The 26,909-nt window shown below is 40.8% G+C and overlaps 1 protein-coding gene across 1 annotated transcript in view; it reads right to left on the bottom strand.

Annotated features, from left to right (window-relative positions):
- LOC121932263 (glutamyl aminopeptidase) overlaps positions 1 to 26,909 on the bottom strand; it is a 77,629-nt gene that overhangs the window by 10,454 nt on the left and 40,266 nt on the right. Inside the window, exons 9-15 of the mRNA XM_042470808.1 lie at positions 18,595 to 18,660; positions 17,180 to 17,331; positions 14,242 to 14,321; positions 12,491 to 12,630; positions 11,759 to 11,814; positions 4,826 to 4,976; positions 3,111 to 3,184 (exon numbers count right to left, since the gene is read on the bottom strand). Coding sequence (XP_042326742.1) covers positions 3,111 to 3,184; positions 4,826 to 4,976; positions 11,759 to 11,814; positions 12,491 to 12,630; positions 14,242 to 14,321; positions 17,180 to 17,331; positions 18,595 to 18,660 — 719 coding nt within the window. The remainder of the gene's footprint in view (positions 1 to 3,110; positions 3,185 to 4,825; positions 4,977 to 11,758; positions 11,815 to 12,490; positions 12,631 to 14,241; positions 14,322 to 17,179; positions 17,332 to 18,594; positions 18,661 to 26,909) is intronic.

A 26,909-nucleotide genomic window follows, 5' to 3' on the forward strand; every position in this document is an offset into this window, starting at 1 on the left:
CTCTATCCCAAATTTCAGGTAAGAAAGTAAAGAAATATGGCCTATTATATACATAGTTTTGGACACTTATCTGGTAAACATTTTCTCACCATGGGGGGCTGGGTCTTTCTCCTGTCTCCAAAAGTTAAGACCTTTTTATTAAGCAGGGACCGGGTAATTAAGGAGTCATGTAAAGGGCTTTTATTGGTGTGTGAGTGCTGTGTTTTTCTCAAATTATGCGTGTTTTTCCTGATAGTAATATTGTTTGTCACGTTTATGTCATCAGGGTTTTAGTCCTATCTTGTTGTATCTTGTTCTGAGGCCTCCTTGGTCCCATGTTGGGGAAAAAGCAGCTATAAATAATACATAAATTATTATTATTCCTTCCATGCCATGATTTTCTGTTTTCCTGGCAAGAGATATTTGTATTCAGTGTCCAATTGCTTCTTATCAGGCGTTTTTTATGCTTCCTCCCACCATACGTTTCCCCCTCAAGTTTTTCTGCCCTCCTACCAGTGGTGTTCTGCACTAGGGGTCACCGGTGTGCAGGGTGGGCTTGGGGTGAGCACATTCCCTTCCTTTCTCCAGTGCACCATTTTACTCATGAGTAAACCACACAAGCAGAGGGAGGGTACACTGGCGAGTATCACCTGGTGTAGTCCACATACACTCCACACAGACTCGCAGTGACACCACTTCCTGCTACAAATGCTGCGATCCACTCAGTTCTGATTATACTCAGTTGTGCTATAATTTAGCCATTTAACTATATAAGGTCCAGCATTAAAGTAAACTCACATAGCAGAACTTAGAAATTATTTTTAAATCACATTTTAAACTTTCTTTAAATGCACAGATTATATTAAAGTTTGGCATATCATGCATGAAGAGTGACCAGTAATCCTATCTGCATCTACTTGGCATAACCAGAAACAGGATCGCTGTACAGAATGCTATGGCATATGTATAGAACCAATGATATCTCAGCTGTTCTCATTTAGCATCAATTTAACAGAGAATTATTACCAATAGATAATAGAACAACATGAGCAACATGTCACTGGGACAGGTTCTGTTGACACAACAGAATGGCAACTTTTGTGATACAAGAGGATGAAGTTGGAATGTATGTAGTGGGGAGACTATTTGGCCAGATACAATGACAGTGGGATGAGGAATAGCCTGTTTATTGTGTTTCTGGCCTCACCCCCACCCATCCTAGTGAAATTCCACCTACTATTAAAGAACTTTTGTGCAATTCAAACTATGTTAATCAGCTAGGCTTACCCATGAAAAATAACAGACAACCTATGTAGAATCTCTTTTAGTACTCAGCCTGGAAATCGTTTGTTTCATTAGATTAGCATTACTTTTTGCAGGTTTTAAATCAGTAGCACTATAGTAGACAAGAACTTGCTCATTTTGCATATGCCTTTTCTCAAGTGCTTAATTATCTTTATCGCTGCTGCTCTGCTGCTGCTGCTGCTCCCTTTTTGTTCCTTTGCTAGCACCTATACTGTCATATTATTCTGGAGTATGTGCACCAACAGAAATTCAACCTGTGTCCTATTCATAATGTGTATAGATGGTTGGGTTTTTTTTCCACAATGGCTACTGACACTGTGTCTGTCTTCTAGGAATATTTTCGTAACCTGGTCAAACCCATTGCAGATCAGCTAGAATGGAAGAATGATGGTGACCAATTAATAGGTAAAGCATTTCTTCTCATTGCATATATGTATAGTTGTGAGCACTCATTTGTCATTCTTTTGGAATTCAGAATCTGCCTTACAATTCTATTACTCTCAACCTTCATCAGTTTCCATCTATTGAAGGACTATAGCTGTAGATAAATGCAAAACGTCTGTCTCTACCATTAAACAATCAGTGCAAAAAAGCTGAACAGTAATTCTTACACTACACAATAATAACACTGTGATTTTTAACTTCTATGACGTATCCTGTGATTCAGTGGGCTGGCATCCCATTAGCAATGTACACATGTGCATTACAGTATGGATGCTTAGGTTTATTTCAGTCACAGCAGCAGTTGGAATCACTTCCTTTTCTTCAATCACCAAAGCCCTCCCAAGACCTACCACATCCCTGCTGAAGACCACCAAGACCTACCATAGCCCCATGGCTAATCCATACCTGGTGGAGAGTGGGAGGGCTCAAAGCAGGCTATGCTGCCATAGCAAGATGCAAAGTGACTGGGTCAGCCATTGCAACTTCTGGGAGACTCCAGCAGAACTCAGCATTTGTTAGGCAATCTCATTGTGTTTGTTAGGGGAATAGTATGTGGGTTTCAGCAGGGCTGCATAAGTCCAGAATGGTGGGCAAATTGGCTCGGTTCCCCCCAAAGGCCCCGGCGGCAATCGGCGGCAGGACCGGGCTGGGGCCGGTCCCAAGGTCTCACCGGGCCGCATCCGGCCCGCGGGCCGCAGGTTGCCTACCCCTGCTCTACACAGAGCCATTTGCTACCACCATTCTGGACTTATTGCAGCCCTGCTGAAACCCACATACTATATTCCCATAACCAAACACAATGAGATTGCCTAACAAATGCTGAGTTCTGCTGGAGTCTCCCAGAAGTTGCAATGGCTGACCCAGTCACTTTGCATCTTGCTATGGCAGCATAGCCTGCTTTGAGCCCTCCCACTCTCCACCAGGTATGGATTAGCCATGGGGCTATGGTAGGTCTTGGTAGGTCTTCAGCAGGGATGTGGTAGGTCTTGGAGGAGGGCTTTGGTGATTGAAGAGAAAGGAAGTGAATTCCAACTGCTGCTGTGACTGAAAATAAACCTAAGCATCCATACTGTTAATGCACATGTGTACATTGCTAATGGGATGCCAGCCACTGAATCACAGGATACAGTCATAGAAGTTAAAAATCACAGTGTTATTATTATGTAGTGTAAAGGAATTACTGTTCAGCTTTTTTGCACTGATTGTTTAATGCTAATGAGACAGACGTTTTGCATTTATCTACAGCTATAGTCCTTCAAATAGAGATGGAACTGATGAAGGTTGAGAGTAATAGAATTTGTAAGGCAGATTCTGAATTCCAAAAGAAATGACAAATGAGTGCTCACAACTATACATATATGCAATGAGAAGAAATGCTTTACCTATTAATATGGTCACCATCATTCTTCCATTCTAGCTGATCTGCAATGGGTTTGACCAGGTTACGAAAATATTCCTAGAAGACAGACACAGTGTCAGTAGCCATTGTGGAAAAAAAACCCAACCAAATCTATACACATTATGAATAGAGACACAGGTTGAATTTCTGTTGGTGCACTACTCCAGAATAAATATGACAGTATAGGTGCTAGCAAAGGAACAAAAAGGGAGCAGCAGCAGCAGCGATAAAGATAATTAAGCACTTGAGAAATAGGCTACGCAAAATGAGCAAGTTCTTGTCTACCTTCATAGTGCTACTGATTTAAAACCCTGCAAAAAGTTCAATTGCTAATCTAATGCAACAAACGATTTCCAGGCTGAGTACTGAAAAGAGATTCTACATAGGTTGTCTGTTATTTTTTCATGGGCTAAGCCTAGCTGATTAACATAGTTTGAACCTTTGCACTCAACAGTTCTTTAATAGTAGGTGGAATTTCACTAGGATGGGTGTGGGTGAGGCCAGAACACAATAAACAGGCTATTCCTCATCCCACTGTCATTGTATCTGGCCAAATAGTCTCCCCACTACATACATTCCAACTTCACTCATTGTTATCACAAAAGTCTGCATTCTGTTGTGTCAACAGAACCTGTCCCAGTGACATGTTGCTCATGTTGTTCTATTATCTATTGGTAATAATTCTCTGTTAAATTGATGCTAAATGAGAACAGCTGATGAATCATTAGGTTCTATACATATGCCATAGCATTCTGTACAGCGATCCTGTCTTCTGGTTATGCCAAGTAGATGCAGATGGGATTACTGGTCACTCTTCATGCAATGATATGCCAAACTTTAATATAATCTGTGCATTTAAAGAAAGTTTAAAATGTGATTTAAAAAATAATTTTCTAAGTTCTGCTATGTGAGTTTACTTTATAAGTGCTGGACCTTATATAGTTAAAATGGTATAATTATTGCACAACTGAAATGTATAATCAGAACTGAGTGGATCGCAGCATTTGTAGCAGGAAGTGGTGTCACTGCGAGTCTGTGTGGAGTGTATGTGGACTGCACCGGGTGATACTCAGCCAAGTGTACCCTCCCTCTCTGCTGTGTGGTTTACTCATGAGTAAAATGGTGCACTGGAAGAAAGGAAGGGAATGTGCTCCACCCCAAGCCCCACCCTGACACACCGGGTGACCCCTAGTGCAGAAACACCACTGGTAGGAGGGCAGAAAAACTTGAGGGGGAAATGTATGGTGGGAGGAAGCATAAAAAACAGCCTGATAAGAAGCAAGTGGACACTGAATACAAAATATCTCTTGCCAGGATAACAGAAAATCATGGCATGGAAGGGAATATAATAATAATTTATGTATTATTTAATAGCCTGCTTTTTCCCCAACATGGGACCAAGGAGGCTCAGAACAAGATTACAACAAGATAGAACTAAAACCCTGATGACATAAACGTGAACAAACAATATTAACTATCACGGAAAAACACGCATAATTTGAGAAAAACACAGCACCCACACACCAATAAAAGCCCTTTACATGACTCCTTAATCACCCGGTCCCTGCTTAAATAAAAAGGTCTTAACTTGTTGGAGACAGGAGAAAAGACCCAGCCCCCCATGGTGAGAAAATGTTTACCAAGATAAGTGTCCAAAAACTATGTAATATAATAGGCCATATTTCTTTACTTTCTTACCTGAAATTTGGGATAGAGTGTATTATCATCTTGAAGCATATTTCCAATATAAGATACAGCTGCTACAACTCTTTGCCATGGTATGTATTCCTTTTCATTTTTCAGGTATTTTGTTAGGTTCAAGGCATAAGAATAATTGAGAAGTCTGGCCCTGGGGAAGGTGTGAGGAAGAAACAAATCTTTAAACAGACAGTAATCCAGTTTAGCACCAAATACAGTTTTGTCTATAGGCTTTGTGTTTCTTTCCACCCTGTAAAATGTTTTGGGGTTGGTGTTCAAGTAGTTTCTGACTTATGATGACCCTAAGGCAAACTTATCACAAGGTTTTCTTGGCAAGTTTGTTCAGATGGGGATTGCTATTACCATCCTCAGAGGCTGAGGGACTGACTTGCCCAAATTAACCAAATGGTTTTTCATGGCTGAGCAGGGATTCAAACCCTGCTTTCCAGATTCATAGCCCAACACTCAAACCAGTTCACCATACTGGCTCTTAGCTCACTTTCACGATGCTGGCATGTTGCTGTACTTACTTAACTGTATTATTCTGTTAGTTAAATGCAGAGTTTGAAATAAATGGTAGCACTCAAAGCATTTGGGAGAAATAAATGACCTGGAGCTAAAGTCATGCCAACAGAGCAATTTCAAAATACAGAGGCAGAATCCATTCCAATTCTACCTAAAATCTGTGAACAAATATGGAAAACAAAACAATAGCCAACAGATTGAAAACCCTGAAAATACATTCAATCCCCAAAAAAGGGGACATCAGGGATTACAATAACCACTGGACCATTGCATTAATCTCCCATGCAAGCAAAGTGATGCTTTAAATTTTGTAACAAAGATTTTTGCCATAGATGTTGTGACAAATGCCAGCTGTCCAAGCAGGATTGAGAAACGGAAGAAACACTAGGGATCATACTGCAAGCATATCTTGGATAATAGCGTGCACCAAAGTATTTCAGAAGACAATCAGCCTGTGCTTTATAGATTATGACAAAGCCATTGATTATGTAAATCATGAAAAACAATGGGTTGCTCTTAAAGAAATGGGTGTGCTACAATATTTGTCCTAATATGTAAACAGTACTTGGGACAAGAGGTCACCATCAGGACAAAAAACAGAGAAACAGTTCAAATATGTGAAGGAAAGGACTTCAAGGTTTAATTTTTTAAAAAGGAATGCAAGAGAAAGCAAAAACTGAGAGATCTCCCCATCCTGAAGAGCTTCTGGAAAAAAGAGAGAAAGTAGGCTCAGGGGAATTGTGTGCTCCAGCGCAGATGAAGAGATGTGCACAATGTATATTGAATGAGCAGTAAATTCCCTCACCTGTAGGCAACTGTATCACAAGGAGTATGGATTTTGTTTCACAGATTTCATTGCTTTTACTTATACTAGCCTTCATACTAACTAGGTGCCCTCTGGGTGTGCTGGACTATCTTCTCATCATTCCCATTTAATGTCCATGCTGGCTGGTGATGGTGGAATTTGTAGTCCAACACATCTGAAGGGCTTTCTTATACTATACTGACAATATAAACAGCACATTAAAGAGTTACCCAGGCAGCATAGTTAGTTGCTCGTTACATTTATACTGCTAGTTTCTGCTCATCCAGCTCTCAGTTAGGGAATGCTTGAGGAATTCCTACATAAAATAACATGATTTGTACCTCCCAGTTAAATGTGCAAGTCAGACATTAAGTGATCATTTGATGTTACATTCCTCAATGTTGTGACACAGTTCACAGCAGTTTAAATGTACAGTATCAACATGCAATCAGTTTATATAAATGGACATGTATTTTGAGAGAACATACATATTTATGTAATTCTTTAATGGAACATATGTTTTCCATCACAGATTAATGTGGAAATGGAACAGTTTTTTGCACATTGTTGTAGTTGTTGTTGTTTGGAGGAGAAGCCATATGCAAGTGTGGTACACTGGAAATTGATAGTCTTGGTTCATCTCTACAGTTAGCTATCTGAGTGTCTTCCCACTTTCACCAGTGGTGACTGGTAGCAATCATATCAGTGGGATAGGGAATCCACCCTGGGTTTTAGACTGAAATTTAAAAGAACTATTCAAGATGCTGAACCTTTTTAAGGTAGAAGGTTCAGCAGTTTGGATATCTCCTGAAAGTCTGGACTAAAAAGACCTAAATAGGCTGCATTGGCACAGCAGAAATAATATAGATTAACACAACTTTAATTGTGATGACTCCATGCTATGGAATCCTGGATTTGTACTTTGTGATGACACCAGGACTCTTTGACAGAGAAGGTTAAATGTCTCACAAAACTACAAGTCCCAGAATTCCATAGCATGGTGCCATGACAGTTAAAGTGGTGTCAACCTGGATTATTTCTACAGTGCAGATACAGGCTATGTAGGTCTTTTTAGTCCAGACTTTACAAGAGAAATTTACAGGAGATACCCAAACTGCTGAACCTTCTCCCTTAAAGAGCTGTAGTAGTATGTAGCAAACTCACTTGTGTATGTGTGTGTGCATAGCAAGTAGAAGCAAATCAGACTGTGACTTCATTTCTTCCCTGACGTTCCATGCTTAATTTATTAGTTTTGATATAGAGCATACTAATATATTAAACACTAAAACACTAAACAAAAACAATAAGGACAAATTAACACAAATTAATACATTAAACATTACATAACTAAAACACAAAAGAACTCTGACCTCCAAATTCAAACTGTAAAGATACAAAAACACAAATATATTACTCTAGTATTACCAACTAAATAAGCTTATTCAAGTTACTAGTAACCATAACCACAAATTATTACATGGATAGATTTCCTGTTGCTCAAACCCCCCATAAATGGTTTCCAATTTTCAAACAAAAAAAAAAAATTTTTTTTTTCAATCTGCTTATTTTTAGATCCATCCTTAAAGCTCATTTTTCTCCAGACACCTCCCAGTTTGATTTAAACTGCTCTGAAACCCAGTTTAAATCAAATCCAGTCTGGGCATTTGTACATATTTATCCTAATCATGAAAGTGCAAGAAAAGAACCTTAAAAGTGGTGAATTGGGGGCCAACTCAGCTGTTTCAGTAGCCAAGTACAATATCAATCTTGTTTCACTGAAAAATGCTAACTCAGTTGTTCCATGCAACCAGTTGCAAATCAGACTATGATGTCACTTCTGCACTGTTCCATGCCTAACAAATTTAGCCACAAACCTCACATTATTTTTATATTCTCCTGATTTTTTCAAGGTTTATAAAAAGAATCTTCACAGTTGTCTATAGTGATCCTTTTTGGCCCTCACACATAGCTTTACTTCTACAGGAGTTCTTCAGCTTGATTCTATAGCAAAAGCAACTGCCTTACTGAGTGAAAATGGATAAGGAAGTACTGAATCTGTCATCCTTAACTATAGTGCTATACCACTGATCTTGGGGTGCTTCTAAATAAGAGGATTCCCTTTTTACAATTGTTGATGGAATTCATTCATTCTGCAAGCCAGATGAAAAGTATGATGTTTCCATTGTGGAAACCAAACAGCAGATGTAACTCTCAGGTAATCAGTGCACTTGCCAAAATTCAATTTTTTTTCTCTTTTGCCTGCCTCCTTCCCTCAGATATTGTTGCTAACTACCATTGAGTTGACCTGACTCACAGTGACCCTGTGGATGAGACATCTCCAAGACCCCCTGTATTCCATTGCTTTGCTAAAGCCTTGTAGATTCATGCCCATGACCTCCCTAACTCAGTTTAGCCATCTAGTCTTTCTCTCTTTCTATTACCCTCCACCTTTCCTCACATTATTGTCTTTTTTAATGTTGTGTTGTCTCATGATGTGGCCAAAATATGACAGCCTCAATTTGATCAACTTGGCTTCTAGGGGTATTTCAGGCTTGATCTGTTCAAGGACACATTTGTTTGTCTTTTTGGTTGTCCATATTATCCTCAGCACTCTTCTCCAGCACCACATCTCAAATGAGTTTACTTTCTTTGTATCCACTTTTTTTCACTGTCCAGTTCTCACATCCATACACAATGATGGGGAATACCATGGCTTGGACAATTCTAACTTTAGTGCTCAATTGTATATCTTTGCTTGTTAAGATTTTGACTAGTTCTTTCATCCCTGCCCTTCCTATTCCTAGTCTTTTTATTTGCTGACTGCAGTCTCTGTTCTGATCAATGATTGATTCAAGTTATGAGAAATCTTCAACTGTTTAGATTTCCTTATCATCAAGGTTGAATGTATGTAGGTCCTCCATGGTCATGGTCATAGACAGGTTTTAGTTCCTTTTCCTTGAAGTAACTGTTCCCCTCTACAGTATTAAATTCATCATACATAAACTCATTGCCTAGATTTATTCATACAATTTAAACAGGGGAAAAAGGTATTCTATGATATTACTGGAACTCCATGCACCCTCAGAACATCTGGGCAGCAACTCCTTAGGGTGCCAGGGGCTAGGTTGTCCTCCACTACGAGGAGGACATTTTCCATCGCCGCCCTGGCCCTTTGGAACACGCTGCCCACAGAGCTCCGCTCGACCACCTCCCTGGCCCAATTCAGAAAGGATCTGAAAACCTTTCTATTCCATCTTGCATTCCCCAACTAAAGTCCAGTGGGTCTCTCTTCCTCTTCTGTGGCAAAGAGGATTGGCTAACGGGGTTTTTATTCTGTTGTTGTTTTAAAATTGTATTGTATTGTATTTTTATTATGTTGTTAACCGCCCTGATCTGTGGAAGGGCGGTATAAAAATAAAATTTTTATTTATTATTTATTATTAGGGCTGAATGCCTCAAGATGTGATAACCAAGCCACAACAACAACAACAACAACAACAACACACCCACACACACACACACACCCACACCCACACACACACAGAGAGAGAGAGAGAGAGAGAGAGAGAGAGGTATGGTCACAGAAGGCAAAATAAGGGCATTCCCCTCCTCCAAATAAGAATTCTGCCCCATGACTTTTTCACATTGCTAATTGAGACACTGATAATTGTTCACATCTAGAACTCATATTTTCTCTGTCTGTGGTTCGTGGCTCTGTCCGTTGCTCTGTCTGTAGTAACTTTGTCTCTTCTCTTTCAGTGTCTAAATTCTATTTGTAGATTCTCAAGTAAAGTTTTAGGTTACCACAATGGTAGAAATGTGGGGATGAAAGGAATATTTTAGTGGGGACAGAATTCTTATTTGGGAAAGTCAGTGACCTCATTCTACACCTTCCTTCCCAGAATGAGTAGGCTCTTGATAGACCCCAGATCAGTTAAAGCCTTCCCCCCAAAACCATCAACCTGGACCTTTTGGATTTTAAAAACACTTCTTTTACTTTCCTTAGGCGGGTTATAAACCGCCGCTTTGTTTATTGGTCAATGACCGAATAAACTTTATTACAAACCGCCGCTTTGCGGCGATCTGCCGCCACTGCTGTTTGCTCCGTAAGGGAGCCGCTGCAGCCAAACCGCGCGGCTCCGTTATGGAGCAAAAAAGAAGCTCCAAAATGGAGCTTCTTTAAGCGGCGCCTCTATGACGTCGCGAGGCGCCAGGGGTGGACTCGCGACGTCATAGACGCCGTGACACGTGCGGACGCACAGCATCCAATATGTAAATATGGCGGCGGCCGTGTGGAATGGCCGCCGCCATATTGTACGTACAGAATACGTACTAGGGTTAGGGGGGTGCAGAAGCACCACCCCTTCCTAACCCTAGTACATATTCATTATGTACTAAATGGCGGTCTGTAACCCGCCTTAGTTTCCTGAGTTCCTTTGTTCCTTGTTTTATGAAATGGTGCCTGTATTTTTGGTCTGATATATCTGGCCCAAAAGTAAATACCTCTTATAAAGACAGGAATAGCAATAGCAAGTACATTTCTATACCACTTATCAGTGCACTTAAGCACTTCCTAAACAGTTTACAATGTGTAAGCTAATTATCCCCAACAGGCTGGGTACTAATTTTAGAGACCTATGGAAGGATGTAAGGCTAAGTTGACCATGGAGCCTTGCCTGGGATTGAACTCACAAACTTGTGGCTGTAAGAGGCTGCAGTACTGGCATTGTTCACACTGTGCCAGCAGGGCTCCTAAGAGCAATAGCAGCTACATTTACTGAATTAAGCAGTCTCTAAGTGGTTAACAATATATAAGCTAATTGCCCCCGACAAGCTGGGTATTCATTTTAGCATCCTCGGAAGGATGCCAAGCTGAGTTGACCATGGAGCCCCTGGCTGGAATTGAACTCACAACCTTGTAGCTGTGAGTGAGTAGCTGCAGTACTGGCATTTAACCACTGTACTACCAGGGCTCCTTAAAATGCTTTATAAGAAGATGGGTTTTGGGAAAAGCATAGGAGAAATGGGAAAGCTCCACTGCAAATAAACAGAGCCAGAAGTGCAGGCAGCAGGTATCAAGAAAAGTATTAGGAAAGAGGAAGTGAGAGAAGGGTCTAGTTTATCTTTTCACAGAATGAGACTTAGCCATGTTAGCCTTCCCCAACCTAGTTCTTTCTAGATGTGTTGAACTATGTTGGATCTGCTAACTTGGAATGATAGAAGTTGCAGCTGCAGGGCACCAGGTTGTAGAAGGCTGGCCTATGACCTTTTTGAAGAATCAGGATGAGTTTACTTCTGGTCCATGCTAGTTCTGTTGATAAAACCAAACTCTCCTATTTTCTCAGCAGTCTGTGGGCTTTAAAAAAAACCCTGTAAAAATCTGTATTTCAACACATAATTTGAAAGTATTTTCTCAGATTTTATCTCAACTAGACATCAATAGCAGAAGGTGCAAATGGTAGTGCAAGATATTGCTAGAACACCATTCACTGGGGCTGATTGCCTCAAGATAATCAGGCCACAACAATAGATTTGAGAGGAAAGAGGAAGCATGTAGAGAAATACACACAGACACACAACATTCATTTCATAATGGCACCTACCTAGCCAATGCAAAAGCATCTTCAAGAAAGCCAGCACGATCAGCTGAACTAAAATCCTAATGGAGAGAGAGGGGGGGGGGAAAGAGAGAGGAAAAAACAGGTTTGTTCCATCATCTTTAATTTCACTCAGCAAATCATAAAATTCTTCTATTAAAACACACATTTGGTAAAACGGCATGGAGTAGTAGTGTGAGCACTGGACTATGACTCTGGAGACTAGGGTTTGAATCCTGACACAACCATGTAAACCCACTGGGTGACCTTGGACAAATCACAGTCTCTCAGCCTCAGAGGAAGGCTGAGAGATTTGCCTTAGTCAGAAATGGCTTGAAGGCCCACAACAACAACAGCATCAAAAACAAACACTATAAAACATCTAAAACAATTCCATGATACATTAAATAGTATTAAAATGGAAGAAGAAATGATTGATGCCTCTTGGGTCAACTGAAGATGCTGTGAATCACCTGAAAATATTTATATCTCATCTTTCCTGTAACAGCCTCAAGGCAACACACATGACTCTTCTCCTCCACTTTTAATGACAGCCCCATAAGGTAGATGAAGCAGAGAGGGAGTGACTGGTTGAAGTTCACCCAGTTAGTTTCTTGTCTTAGTGGACTCTTGCCCTCCTGATTCCATCCAAATTCTACTTCAACACTTTTAACAGCTGCACCACTCTGGCTCTCACATCCCATAAAGGAAGGCCCATATCCCTTTCAGCAGACTGACCTGGTGGTTGTTAGTCATGATATTGGCCAAATCATCCCAATCTCGTGTTTCATAGTTGACACGATAAAAACCAACATGATCCTTGTTCACTTTCAAGAAAGAATTGGGAGTAGGATTGCTGGGTCGTGTAATAGTAATGCCTGTGGAGTTGAAGAAAAAACAAAGAAGGCCTTACAAAGATATGGCTATATGAAACATCCTCTCTCCAAGGTCCTTGTCACTCTCCACAGTTCTTGTCTGTTTATCCTGAAAGGTTGTAAACAATATTGCTAAATTTGAGGCATTTGTTATGTACAGATTTTTTCCCCCTGAAAGTCAAAACAGCCTGGGACCAAAATTATCCCAAAAATGTTATTGTTTTTTTCTTTTAGCATATTTTTTTGTCCCAGGTAATGTAATGTATTGAGAGAGAAAGGCCTGTTACAGACTGCCAAAATAAAGCTGCTTCGGGTCTCTTTGGAGGTATGCTGTTTCAATGATGCATGCATCCTAAGAATCCGTAAGCTGCACCAAAGCTGCACTCCAGTGCTTAGGAATGGAGTGTGGCTTTGGTGCGACCTCCGGACTCTTAGGACCCATGCATCATTTAAATGGCATACCTCCAAAGAGACCCGAAGCAGCTTTATTTGGGCAGTCTGTAACAGGCCAAAGAAAGAAAAAAAAGGTCTCATGTCATTTTCCCCCAGCAAACCATGATGCCAAAAAACTGAAGTGACATGATCTTGTTTATCATTAGGTTTGGAGCATGCATGGAGTGAAATGGGCAACTCTGTAATTCTTAGAGGGTTCTGAAAAAATAGGAAGTGTACACTTACCACTTATTCTTAATATTAACTACAATGCTAATCTTATTACTAAGCCTCAGTACATTTGAATTTTCTTTGGGTTCAGAAAATATCCCACAACTCACTCTATGCAACTCCTTTTCCCCCTATAAGTTGTTTCACAAGAAGTCTCAGAGATGCAACATAGGTTGCACCCACACTGTATAAATAATGCAGTTTGACACTGCTTTAACTGCTATGGCTCAATGCTATGGCATTCTGGGATTTGTAGTTTTGTGAGATATTTAGCCTTCTCTGTCAGAGAGCTCTGGTGACCCACCAAACTACAAATCCCAGAATTCCATAGCACTGAGCCATGGCAGTTAAAGCACTGTCACTGCATTATTTATACAGTGCAGATGTGGCCGATTTTAGGGCTCGGGATTACAAAGTGACCGCATGGTCCTGAGCCCTACCATGTGGTGGCTGCAACATCATGGCATGGCCCCATCCACATGGAGGCTGCCATGATCATGCAAACGTGGCGCAGCATCTACACGTCATACCAATGCACTTGTGTCATCAACACACAGCAGTGGGCCAATGGCATACTCATGGCGTCCACCGCGTGCACCAAAAAGAACCCGCTTTTAGCAGGTTTTTTTTGATGTGGAGGGAAGCCGCATGGTTTTGCTTTTGTGGCCTCCCTCATGAGCAAAAACGGGCACCTCCAGCCTGCTCTTTCAGGGTGGTCTGTCAAGCCCCATAGATAGTTGTATTGAGATCCTTCAAAGGCTATTGGCATTACTTTCCATCCTTATCAAAAAGACACCTTATTCAAAGCTTGGAAAATCTCATTCAAGTCATTGTTGTACTTACTTCAGGAAAGTAGGCTGAATAGGGCTGGGCTGATGTTTAACTTTAAATTAAATTGCTTCTTAAAAAGTTTTATTGCTTAGATATCCATTATCCACTAATTAAGATTACCTGCAGGTTCTGATTTATTGTAGAATGTTTCACTGGTTGTATTTCCTTCATACCATTTCACTGGAATATTCCATCTGTAACTGAAAATTTGAAAAGCAAGGCATTTTCAGCTTAAACATAATAAAACATTTATGAAGCATTCTGCAGCAATAACCCATGGTTTTTTCTGGATTCAATAAGCAAAAAGAATACAGGCAAGATTAAGCAATTTTTGCATGTCAACTCAAACATTGCCCAAGTGTCTAGGTATTTAGATTGTGGTGGACAACTGTTGAGATGTTTGAAGGCTCTATTGCCCCTACAAATACCTTGGAGGGCTACACACCTCTCAACAGCCCACCCAAACCCCTGTTTGTTACTTCTGGGGTCACTTTCCTGTTGGAAAAAGGAGACTTCATGCAGGCCACTGAGGACCAAAAACATGGCATTTTGAGGGACTTCTTTTTAAATGCCCCCCCCCCCTCAGGATCTCAAAAATCTTGGAGCCCACCCCTTTGTCATTCCAATTTAGAGATGCCAATTCATTACACAGGGTATTTGTCTCTTCTTTGTGGGGTCTCCTATTCTGTGACACAAAGGCGTCCCTCCTCAGGGTTTTGTATTTTGAGAGGAAAGGCTGCTTGCCTTGTCCTCAGATTATTGTCAAATGATTTCATTGATTCAATACCTAACTCCTAGCACCGATTCTTCTCAGTATAGCTCTGAACAATTTATGACCGAGTGAGCTAAATTCATGACAGCCCAACAAAAGCACAGAGTGTATCTGGGAGGAAGGGAGCACAAAATGAATGCATCCCCACCCCCTAATTGTTAGGGAACTCTGCTCCCTAAGAGAGAGTTCTTGGAGAGAATTAGGGTGCATTTATACTGTAGAAATAATGCAGTTTGCCAGCACGTTAAGGATGGTAGCTCTATCCTATGGGATTTGTAGGTTTATAACTTCTTTAGTCTTCTCTCTCAAAGAGTACTATAAATCCCAGGATTCTACAGGATGGAGCCATAACAGATAAAGCACTGTCACACTACATTAATTCTGCAGTGTGGCAACAGCCTTAGACACAGAAAATCACTGATACGTAGAACACTTCAATGTGTGAGGCCATCATTCCATTGGTTACCTTTATTTGCCCCTTTTCATTTGAAACCTAAACTGTATATCTAAAAGTTCAAATAAAATTTTAAGTTACTGCACTGCTAGAAATTTGGGAAATAATGGGAAAAAATCATGGGAAAGTCTTTTTAGGGGGGCAATGGCTTCATTTTATCTTTCCCACCACAACTACATGTTAAGGAAAAAGCAACATGGGATATACAGTGAATGAAATAAAAAATGTATGTGAGAGTCAGGATGACTCAGCAAAAGCAATTCGAAGCCACACAGGTATAGAAGGTAATATAATTAACAAGTCCTAAAATGCCAAGGACAGAAATGCAAAGTGGATAATTGAACACACCTGAGAATTGTTAAGAGGACAAGGTTGAGATGATGAAATCATTAATTGTGGGATGAACCAAGAGAACCAATGAAAATGGTTGTACACGCCCACTGGGTGGAAACAGACAACAGTGGGTGGTATTTTGCAAGGACTATAATAATGACTATGAATCCCAATGTATTTTGTGGGTAGTTGTTGAGGAGTATTGGAGTAGTGTGAAGTTGTGTTGGATAGTTTTGGAGCTGTATATAGTAGAATAAAGTAGATCTTTTATATAAGACTACTGAGTTGTCTGGTGTCTTGAGTGAAGCTACAAGAGCCAGCTGGATCCTGAAGAAGTGGGAAGACTTCTGTGGAAGCAAGAGTGAGAAGGCTTGGAGAGTTTGTCAGGGTCTTCAGCCTATTCTCTGTAACTCTGCTGCTTTAGAGCAAAGCTTTATCCACTGGCCAAAACTGGTCAGCGCCGGTGCGTAACAAGGTGGTGAGTTCAAGCCAGAGGTGAAGAGCTACAACTCCCATCATCCCTGACACTACATCCCTGGGAAAGGCCAAATGAGATTATTTTTTATGCTTATCTAGAACTGATTAAAAAAAATAAGAGGAGAACAGTTGTCAAACAGTTGGCAGATCCCAATACATGACTAGTCTTCCAGAAGTCATTCACAAGTTGTGTAGGTTTGTCCCACATACTTCAGAAGTAGGGCTGACCCTATCATTGGGCAGACTGAGGCAGCTACTCAGATGGGAGATGGGAGAGTTGGGAAAAGCTGTAGTCCTCACATTGTTCTGCCTGGTTACCCCAGCCATTCTTCACTCTTAATACACAGCCTATCTCCATCTTCTGAAGTAAGCTGTTGCCCTCAAACATGGTGGAGGGTGGCATCCATCACAAATCCTGAATTAAGATTCAACTGTCAGTCAAATATGTGGAATGAGGAGAGAGTACCCTCTTGCCCTTCACCTCAGACAGCAAAATGTTTGGGGTTGGGCAAGCCTGGAAGAAATCGTATTCCTGCTGATTCCAGTTTCTAGCTCTGCCATGCTGCTATAATCAGGAATACTAATAAAGACAATCATTCTTATAAACTGAGCAATACACTTGATGAATGCTGTTGAGTTAGAAGACACTTAAAGCACACCTACTAAATTTGTAAAGCTAGGTAAGTTTAGCCTACAGCAAGGATGATGATGGGAGTAGTGCCCTATCTCTAATTAAAAGTATTGGGGGATTTTTTAAAATTATTTTTTGTAGCTGGATGGACAAAGTACTGGCCTCTGGATATTGCTAGATATTGAAACTCTCATCAGCCCTTGCCAGAATAAGCAATAGTGAGGAATGCTGGAAATTTCAGCCCAACAACGTCTGCAAGGCTGCATTTTGCTCCTCCTGTTCTATATTGTATCAAATAAAAACCAAGCAGTAAAGTCATTTGGGAGCAACAGAATGACTCAGCCTAGACCTTGACCAATACGGCAACAACAACAAACTGGAGAAAGTTTACCCAAAGTCAGAAGATGGCTGGGAAGGATCTGCATTAGGATCCAGTAGGAAACGCTTCTGTGTGATTGTTAAGTTTGAATTCACGTTCAACACAGGGTATCCCATCTGCCTGGTCCAGGTGTCCATCACTTCTTCAACCGGTTGACCACTTGCCTAAGAAGAATAGTGGATGGTCATGATGAGAAAGCCAAAGCTGACTGAAGAAGGGTATAACTCTTCTTCTTAGGAGGTGAGAACCTACAGAGAGAACAGTTTCCTCTCATAAATTCAAATTTTAGGAATCACATGAGCACAGCTGGTCCAAAAACTATCTTTATTGAACATCAGCAATAAAGGAAAAGAGAACTGTTTATTATATACTGCTGCCATAGACGGAGAGTCACCTATTTGAACATTTGGAGATGTAAATGCTCAGGATATTGGAAGCTACCTCAAGTGAAAATATTCGATTCTTAGAAGACAATGTTGTCAGCCTGTTGCAGCAAAAACTGCAACAGCACCTTCCACACTAAGTAATACACGAGTAAGAAGCAATAAGTGAGTAATAAGGAGGAGGTGACTAAAATGTATGTAAGTGAGCAACTATCAATTGCCTTTGTGGCTAGGAAGAGGAGAAGAGATAGTAAGCTGTATTTCTTATCAACTTTTGTAAGCCACCTTGAATCCCAGACTTATGGAGGAGGGGATATAAAAAAACATCACCACCACCACCATAATCTGCCATGGTACTCCTCCATTCCTAGTGGTCTCAGCTGCTTGATTCATTTGGGGACTCCTTGTAATTTTACAGTCAGGACATCAAGGAAAACACTATTAAGAGTTAATAGCTAGCAATGGGGAACATGTTTTCCTTCCAATACTGTTGGACTGGACAGGTCCCATAATCATGCACTATGCTATCTAGGGATGCTTGGAGCTGCAGTGCAACACCTTCTGGAGGGCTACAATTCCTCTCACCTGCAAGAAAATATTACCATTTCTGTGGGACACAGAGTTTTTAAGAAAGGTGGAACACTAGAAAATGACTGTTTGCACCTTTTGTCCATGATGGTGTTGCACAGAGCATGAGGAAAGTGGGCTCTATATCATACCCAGGTAACTTCATCAGTTAGAAGTATGTATTCAGAAAAAATAAATGACTGTTAGTGTCTCAAAACAGAGCTGAACCTAAATTTCTAAGAAAACATTTTGTGATAAAAATGTCTGAGATTTTCCTTTCCCCCCCCTCATGCACTCCTTGAAAAATAATTTTCTCAAAATAATTTATGTGCCATATTTTTTTATGGTGGATACCATCCCTGCATCCCAAATATCCCAGGAATTCTGGGGAGAGGGGGAACAAAATACAGACCCAGCTACCTACATAGTTGTTGCTACTTCTATGGGAGAAGAATAAAAATTTTGTACAGAATGTACCTCTTCCAGTGCTTTCCAGAACTGATCCGTTCTTGCATTTCTAAACTCATAGTCTTTCAAATATTTCTGTTGGAGAAAACACAGATGATTAAATTGTAAGTATTATCACCCAGTGTAACAGCCCTCATGTTTTTGTATTAGAGGTTCTTCATGATGCAAAGGCCAGCCTCCTGAGGGGGTGGGACAGAACCTGGAAAAATTATTTTTTTGGATTACAATTCCCAGAATCAACCACCCACATTGGCTTGGCCATCCTGGCTGGTTGATTCTGAGAACTTTAGTCCAAAAGAGTGACTTTTCCCATCTCTGAAATTTTCCAGAATCAGCAAGTGGCAACTTTACACTATGCACTGGTTTCCTATTATTTTTATGAGCACAATTTTTATGGGCATAAATGCTACTGACAATGGTTTATGAAGCCCTAAATGGTTTGGCCTAATAAACAACAAGAGTTGTGCTATATCAGACCAAAGTCCTACATTTAGTTCATACACACAGTGGCCAACTAGAGGCCAGCAGGATATGAAAAATGATCCATTTCTTTCTCATTTTTGTGTGCAATTTCCCCCCACCAAAACACACTGCAAATAAGAAAACACAGACTTCTGAGACAAGATGGATTTAGTTCTGCTGCTAGTTTAAGGAGGTACAAAATGGCTACTCCCATATGGAAACATGAATATATAGGCTTTATTTTCAGTTCCTACCCACAAGCAGGACATGAATGCAATAGCACCTTCCCAGTCAAGTTTCCCAGCAACTGGTACCTTGAATGACACAAGATATTTTCTGTTTCCCATTTGACTATTTTATTCATATGCCAGACTATACAAATGACAGCAGAGCTAGAGTGGTATCACACATTTGGCCAATGTGCTGGTACAATTATTGATATAACTAACTTATATGTTGGTCCAATAATATTTACAATTAGATTGCTCTGTCAGTATGTGCTTTTGATAGGTAGTAAGGAGATAGCTACAAATGCTTCATACAAGCAGTAAGCATATGCTTAGATAGGAGTGACCCAAATAAAAGAATAATATTCAAGACCTGATTCTCAAAAGAATTCAAGTTCCTTTTCTAAGTATACAACGTGATCCATTATGTTCCTGCTAAACACTATGGAATGTGCTCCAGTATATGGCAGAGGATCACATACAAGCAATAATATAAAATAAGTTCCATCAGACAATATGATACTTATGAATATAGGAAGACAGAAAAGACACGTGGGCAATTTGTGACCCTCCAGTTATTGGACTTCAGCTGCCATCATTTCTCACCACTGGTGATACTGACTTAGGGCTAGTGACAGCTGATGGTTCCATGTCAATGGGGTGCTGAATCTTCTCTGGGTTTTACCCTGAATTCTAAAGGAAAGAGATTTTGGATTAAGGTTGAACTGAACAGCTGAACCATTGTGTGGGACAGGGTTTAAACACTTTTAAGATGAAACTTGGAATGATTTCACTCCTCTATGGGCATGGAAGCCACCAACTGGCACTGACTAGCACCAGTAGTTGAAGTCCAACAATAACCCCTGAATGTTCACAACTTACCTACTCCTGATGAATAAGATTTGGGTGTAAGAAGTTGGACTTCCAAATTCAGCAAATTTAATCCCTTGTGACTAGACTACATTTACTGAAAAGAGCTACAAGATGAATGAAAGAATATGAAACTTTAAAAAAAAAATTCTGTCCTTGGTTTAAACATAGGGGGGATACAGATGGGCAGCTCCATGCTGCCCATTTTTGCCCCTCATCGTTGCTGCACTAGCCACATGGTGCAGCACCCACACACTCCCTAAAAAGGAGCCACTCTAGGTGGCTTCTTTTTAGGGGCATCATAATGGCGCTCACACACCATGATGCAACCACTCCTGGAGAGTGCTGTTTGGGTGCTTGAATGCCCGTGCATCATCGTTGCGTGCCCCATGTAGATGGGGGCACGGCAATATGGTGCACAGGCACCAAAAGAAGGGCTGGGCATGCGCAAAGGGCCATAGTCAAAAATATGATTCACATTGACCTTAATCATTTCATTCAATTAAAAAGCTATTTATGTAAGAGAGCAAATTGTTCTCATTACACCTCGGTTCACCTTATATTTCTGCTATTCAAGAACATTTCTTAAAATAACCCTCATCCATTTAACTGGACAGGAATTTATAATCCAGGTACACCATGTAGGCTTCAGTAAACAAAAAAGAACATGGTCAGAATGCTCTCTGCAAGCTCTTCAGTCCTAATTGCATTGTCCAATAAATGTGTCAGGCTACAAAATGCTGACTCCCAATGTCATTGCCGGATAAAGAATAGAGCTGTCCATTTAAAAGCACTGAAACTTACTTTCAGAGGCCAAAGAAAGGAACCTGCAGACATGTGACTGGAATGTGTAGAAAAGTTTATTTTTCACTCTGGACAGCATTGTCAGGGAACAGCTGTGCTTTTGCTGAATTGCCTTTTAAACATCCCCTTTGGGCATTTTCACCTATAATTGAGACATAATTTTTCTCTTGCCAAACTTATACCTGATGTCAGCTGTAAAACAGAATAGGTAAGTTTGATAAAGAGATTGTATTGGAACCACTTTGCTGAATAATGTGTTCTGTATGGATCTAATTTAGGGATATGAATTGTCTTGCCCACAGGCAACATGGGGCCTCCCAAGGCTCCAAGCGCAGCCTCCAGGAAAATGGGTGGGCCTGATCTTCAAAACAAAGCTGGGTCAGCCTTGGTTAGTACTTGGATGGGAGACAGCCAACAAATATCAGGTGATGTAGGCTATATTTCAGAGGAAGGAACTGACAAAATCGACTCTGAATGTTCCTTGTCTGAGAAAACCCTATGGAATTTATGGAGTCATCTTAAGCCTACAAGTGACTAATACTCACATAAACAAACACAGACCCCCCCCCCCGAGGTCCTCGGAGTGGAATCCGGGTAGGTGTATCCCTGGTCCCTCCACAACTGCTCACCCCTGACCTAACTAAGTGCCTGGTTTGCTACAAAATTTACATTATCACCTAAAAGAATGGACCATGTTGGGCATATTAGGAAATATATCCAGGGATGTAAAAGAAACAGGTCTTACAAGATACATATTCTAGGACTTTTTGATTGGGAGGGATGAATATATCATCTGCCACTACCTGTTTCTTTGTAGCTTAGCTTCAATTCTCACAGCAGCCAGGGGTGAGCTGGATTTTCCTAGCAACAAAATGTTGTTGTAGTGGTCCCTAAATGTATCCCAGTGCACAGCATTTGGGGATAATTTGGTCTTGAATGGAAAACTGACCTCATTAGTTTTACAAATTGCACATATGCCTGCCTCTGGGGGGAAAAACTTATAGAATGTGTTTGTTTATAAGGACCAACACAGCTGCAAAGATTTTTGATCTGTCCTTGGAGGCATGGCTATAGAGAATGTAGAGATCCTGAATATATCAAAGCCTAATCCAATTGCTAATGCAAATGAGAGTAGACTATTGAATCAAAGGAACTTTACTGATCATTGGATTATTAATTGCTCTTTTGCGACATAAAAAAAACACCTCAGCACTCATACTAGCATGGCAATAACCTTGAAAAAAGCCCTGTCAAAATGTCCCTAATATGCCCTTAAAATTGAAAAAAAACCTAACAATGTTGCATTTTCCATCAAAGTGATTCCATTCTCATTCATTACGTAGCTTTTGAAATTGAACATCATTACACCTTCATTATAAATGCCCCCCTGCAGGCAACTAATTCCACATGACTTTTATTTGTAGTGGCAGCTGGCTAGTGAGGTGGTTAATCCAGGGTAAGCAAATGTGGTGCAGTTGTTTGAGCATAGGACAAGGAGTCAGGAGATTGGGGTTTGATTCCAGATTCAGCCACAGAAACTCACTCGGTGACTTTGGGCAAGTCACATACTTCAGTCCCATATAAACCCATGATAGGTTCGCCTTAGGTTCACCATAAGTAAGAAGCAACCTGAAGGCACATGACAGCAACAACAGAAACAACAACAAATCCAGGGTGCTGTATGCTCTGTTTCAGAGGAAGGAACTGGCAAAATCACCTTTGAGTATTTCTTGCCTAAGCAAACCCTATGAAATTCATGGGGTTACCACAAATTGGCTAGCTACTTGAAGGCATACACACAGGCGTGCGCACAAACACACATACACACACACATCCAGGATACAGTGTGAACTGTAGAAGAGCTATCTGATGTGCAAAACCATATGTCCAGAATAAGTTTAATGCTTTTGAAACTGCCTTTAAAATGTGAACTAAAATTTACCACTCCACTGACAATGGGTGCATCTACAGCATAGAAATAGTGCAGTTTGGCACCACTTTAACTGCCATGGCTCCATCCTGTAGAATCCTGAGATTTGTACTTTTGTGAAGTACCAGCACTCTTTGGCAGAGAAGGCTAAATACCCTTTGAAACTACAAATCCCAGGATTCCATAGGAAAGAGGTACAACAGTGGGTGTCAAACTGCATTACTTCAACAGTGTCGATGCACCCATTGGCACTATCTGTCAACACTGGTTGACTGCCAGTACCTTTATTCATTGCTTGGTGCCTCCCCAGTACTCACTTCACTTCAGTCAATGTGTGTGATACTTGACTGCAAAAGCCACACTTTTTTTCTAATACACAAGTAACTATTTACTTTGATAAACTCTCCATGAAGCAAATCATCTATTTCCTTCCTATCAACTTCTTAGACATGGAGTCAGCTTCATGAGACAGTAGATGGTGCTGTTTATCTCACTCTTGGCTGCTTCTGTGTGCTTCCACAAAGGTAGTCACAGGATAACACTACTACGCATACAGCTCTGGTGTGCCAGTGTGTTACCTCTTGCCTGTGGAGTAAAGTTGGCTGATGATATGGAAACAAAAGTGGAAGGCAACATATTCAATTAGCCTGTTCCATAATAATTGTGACCTTTCTCTACTAGCATGACACCAATGATGGAAGCATTGCTATCTTTATCACTTTTTTATTTCAGTTCTGATTCTTGGCTGTAGGTGCATCTGTGGTATAAAATGGAACAACTTGACATGAGGATAGGGGAAGCTATTTCTTTTGAACAATACTGTAGTTTAATGACTGTAATTCAGTGCCTGGAAATATTACTCTTTTGGATGACAGTTTCCATGCTGGCTGGGGAATTCTGAGAGGTCAGATTTTTTTTTTTTTTTTGGGTAGTCCAAAAAGTAACATCCATAAAACCTGCAAAATGTAAAAATCAATAAATACAATGCCATTGTTGTTAACCTTAGAACTGGGGGAAGCAGAATGAACCTGCAGCTGTATTTTACGGTCACTCTTCTGGAATTGGAACCAGACAAATAAATACCATAAACAGAGCTTGGAAATGTTACCTTTTTGGATTACATCTCCCAAATCCCCTAGCCAGCAAGGGAATTTTTGAGAGCTGTAGCCCAAAACAGTAATCTTGCCAGGCTTTGCTATGTTCTTAGTGATCCCTATCAGGGCAGCAAGAAATAAATTTGTGGTTGTTGTGTCTCTTCAAACCCTTTCTGCTTTACAGTAACCCTAAAGTGAACCTACCATGGGCTTACCATGGGCTTTTCTTGGCAAGTTTTGTTCAGGGGAGATTAGCCACTGCTTTCCCCCGAGGCAGAGGCTGAGAGAGTATGACTCAAACAAACTTTCCATGGCTGAGCAGAGATTCAAATCCTAGTCTCTCAGAACTATAATCCAACACTCAAGTCACGACACCTTATTGGCTCTCAGATTTGGCTTATGCCTAATGTATACTGTTATGAAATTGCAGAGATTATGGTTTACTGATGAATGCTGGTTTACTGGCCATGCAAAGATGGGATATATGTCCTTTGTCAGAGAAATTACAGGGAAACAGGCCCATATTGACTATAACTGGAAAATCCTCTAGAAAGTGGGACTCGTTTCAACATCTCTTCACTAAGCTAAGCATAATGTTGTCTAGGTATCTGTACATGAAGAGTAGAACATGGAAGATTACAAAACATACTGAAGTTTTGAGACAGAGACTAAGAAGAATGCAGAATTGAAAACCATGTACTGCAGCATCTTAGGGTTCTTGTTGCCTCCTTAGAGATTTGATGTGGGACTTTGGGCTGCCTGTCAGAGCCTCCACTTATGCTCAACATGTCTATTTGAAGTAAACCCTAATATTATGAAAAATCAGAATAGTATATACTCTACTGCATAGAAGAGAGTCAGAACCACCTTTGTCATGGGGAGAAGCATGTTAAATTTCCTTTTTCCCCTTGTCTTCTTAGAGCTAAGTATATAACACCACAACAACAGAGAATTACCAATATATGTTAAATATACCCGTTTTCTATTCTTCATCCATATGGGCACACACTACTTGAATAACAGTTGTTTCTTTCTTCAGTGGAGAAATGGGCACTGTTTATATGGGAAGGGATAACATGCACATCTCTATACATTCAGCCCTCCACTTTTGTGGGTTTAACATTTGTGGATGTGATAATTCATGAGTTTGTCCATGGTATAGTCAGGAAGGGATCATGCACATTCCTTCTCTTCCTTCTCCTCCTCCCTCCCATGCTTTTCCTTGGGGGGGGGAGCCTAGGAGGGAGAGAGCAGCTGGGAAGGGCACTCACACACACACCCTGACTTCCCCCATGCTTTGGCCAGCTGAGGGAAGCTGGCCAAACAAGAGGGAAGGCAGGGACGTAGCCAGGATTTTAGGAAGGGGGGGTCCAGACTAAGTGCCACCATTATAATGGGGCTTGGGTGCGGCGGCGCAGCAGCACGCACCATTCATTTTTATAATGGAAGTGGGGGTCCGGACCCCAAGAACCCCCCCTTGGCTACGTCCCTGGGGAAGGCGGAAGGGGCATGTGCATGTACTCCTCTTCCATCCATGATTTGGCCTGCTTTCTTCAGTGGGCCAAAGCATTCAGGAAGGTGGTAGGGATGTTCAAACATGAAGAGAAGATGAAAGCATGCACACACCCCCTCACCTTTCCCCACATATTTGTGTTTTTTCCACTTTCACTGAGATCTTGTGCCCCTAATCTTTGCGAATGTGGAGGGCAGACTGTACATTCAAATTATTGATATAGTAAACGTCACATTGGAGTTTATCAGACAAGGGAAATTGGAAGTATAATCCAATGGCAATTTGAACTCAATCATGGGGTTTCATGTTATTGCGTGATAGACTACCACACGCAATTTCAGGCAATGGGAAGTCAGTCCAAATGCAATCATGGGGTTTCATGTTATTGTGTGATAGACTACCACATGCAATTTTAGGCAATGGCAATTCAGTTTGAATGCAATTTGAATTCATGTAAATTCGCTGAGCTAGCGAATTTACATGAATGTGTTCTGGCCCCACTTTCTTTTCATTCAAAATGAAGAGAAATTCCTCCCATGTGATAAACTCCATTGAGTAATATAATCTTAAAGCTGGAAGGGACAACAAGGGCCATCTGGCCCAACCCCCTGCCATGCAGGACTCCTGAAAGATGCTTGTCCAACGTTTCTTTAAAGACGTACAAAGAAGAAGAGTCCAGCACTCTCTAAAGCAATGTATTCTACTGTTGAACAGCATTTACAGTAAAAAAAAAAGTTTTTCCTAAAGTTTAAGTAGAAACACTTTTTTTTTTAATTTGAAGCCATTAGTTCATGCTCTAGTTTCTAAAGTGAAACAAACTGGCACCATCTATTGACATGTTTAATGATAGCTATTATGCCACCTTTCTGTTCTTCTCTTCTCCAAACTAGACATATTCAGCTCCCTACATTTTATCTCCTAATGCTTGGTTTCCAGGCCTTTGATAAACTTGGTTGCTCTTTTCTGGATACGCTGCAGCTTATTAACATCCTTCTTGAACTGTGATGCCTAGAACTGGACACAGTATTTCAGGTGAGGTCTGACCAAAGAAGAATAGGGTGAGACTACTACTTCCCTTGATCTAGACGCTATACTTCTATTGATGAAGTCCATAATTGCATTGGCTTTTTTGGTTGCTGCATCACACTGTTAACTCATGTTTAGTTAGTTGTTTACTAATGATACAGAGATACACAATCCCCTAAACCAGGGGTAGGCAACCTGCGGCCCGCGGGTCGGATGCGGCCTGGCAAGGCCTTGGGACCGGCCCCAGCCTGGTCCTGCCGCCGATTGCCACCGGGGCCTTTGGGGGGCAATTGTCTATAGAAGCCTCAGAAACATGCATTTATATTAACATTTTTTTAAAAATCAGCAAATTTTTTCGTGTGTCCTCCTTTTTTTAAAAAAAGTGTCTTCCATTTGAA

Source organism: Sceloporus undulatus, chromosome 5, assembly GCF_019175285.1.
Source record: "Sceloporus undulatus isolate JIND9_A2432 ecotype Alabama chromosome 5, SceUnd_v1.1, whole genome shotgun sequence".
In the NCBI taxonomy this organism is placed as follows: Eukaryota; Metazoa; Chordata; class Lepidosauria; order Squamata; family Phrynosomatidae; genus Sceloporus; species Sceloporus undulatus.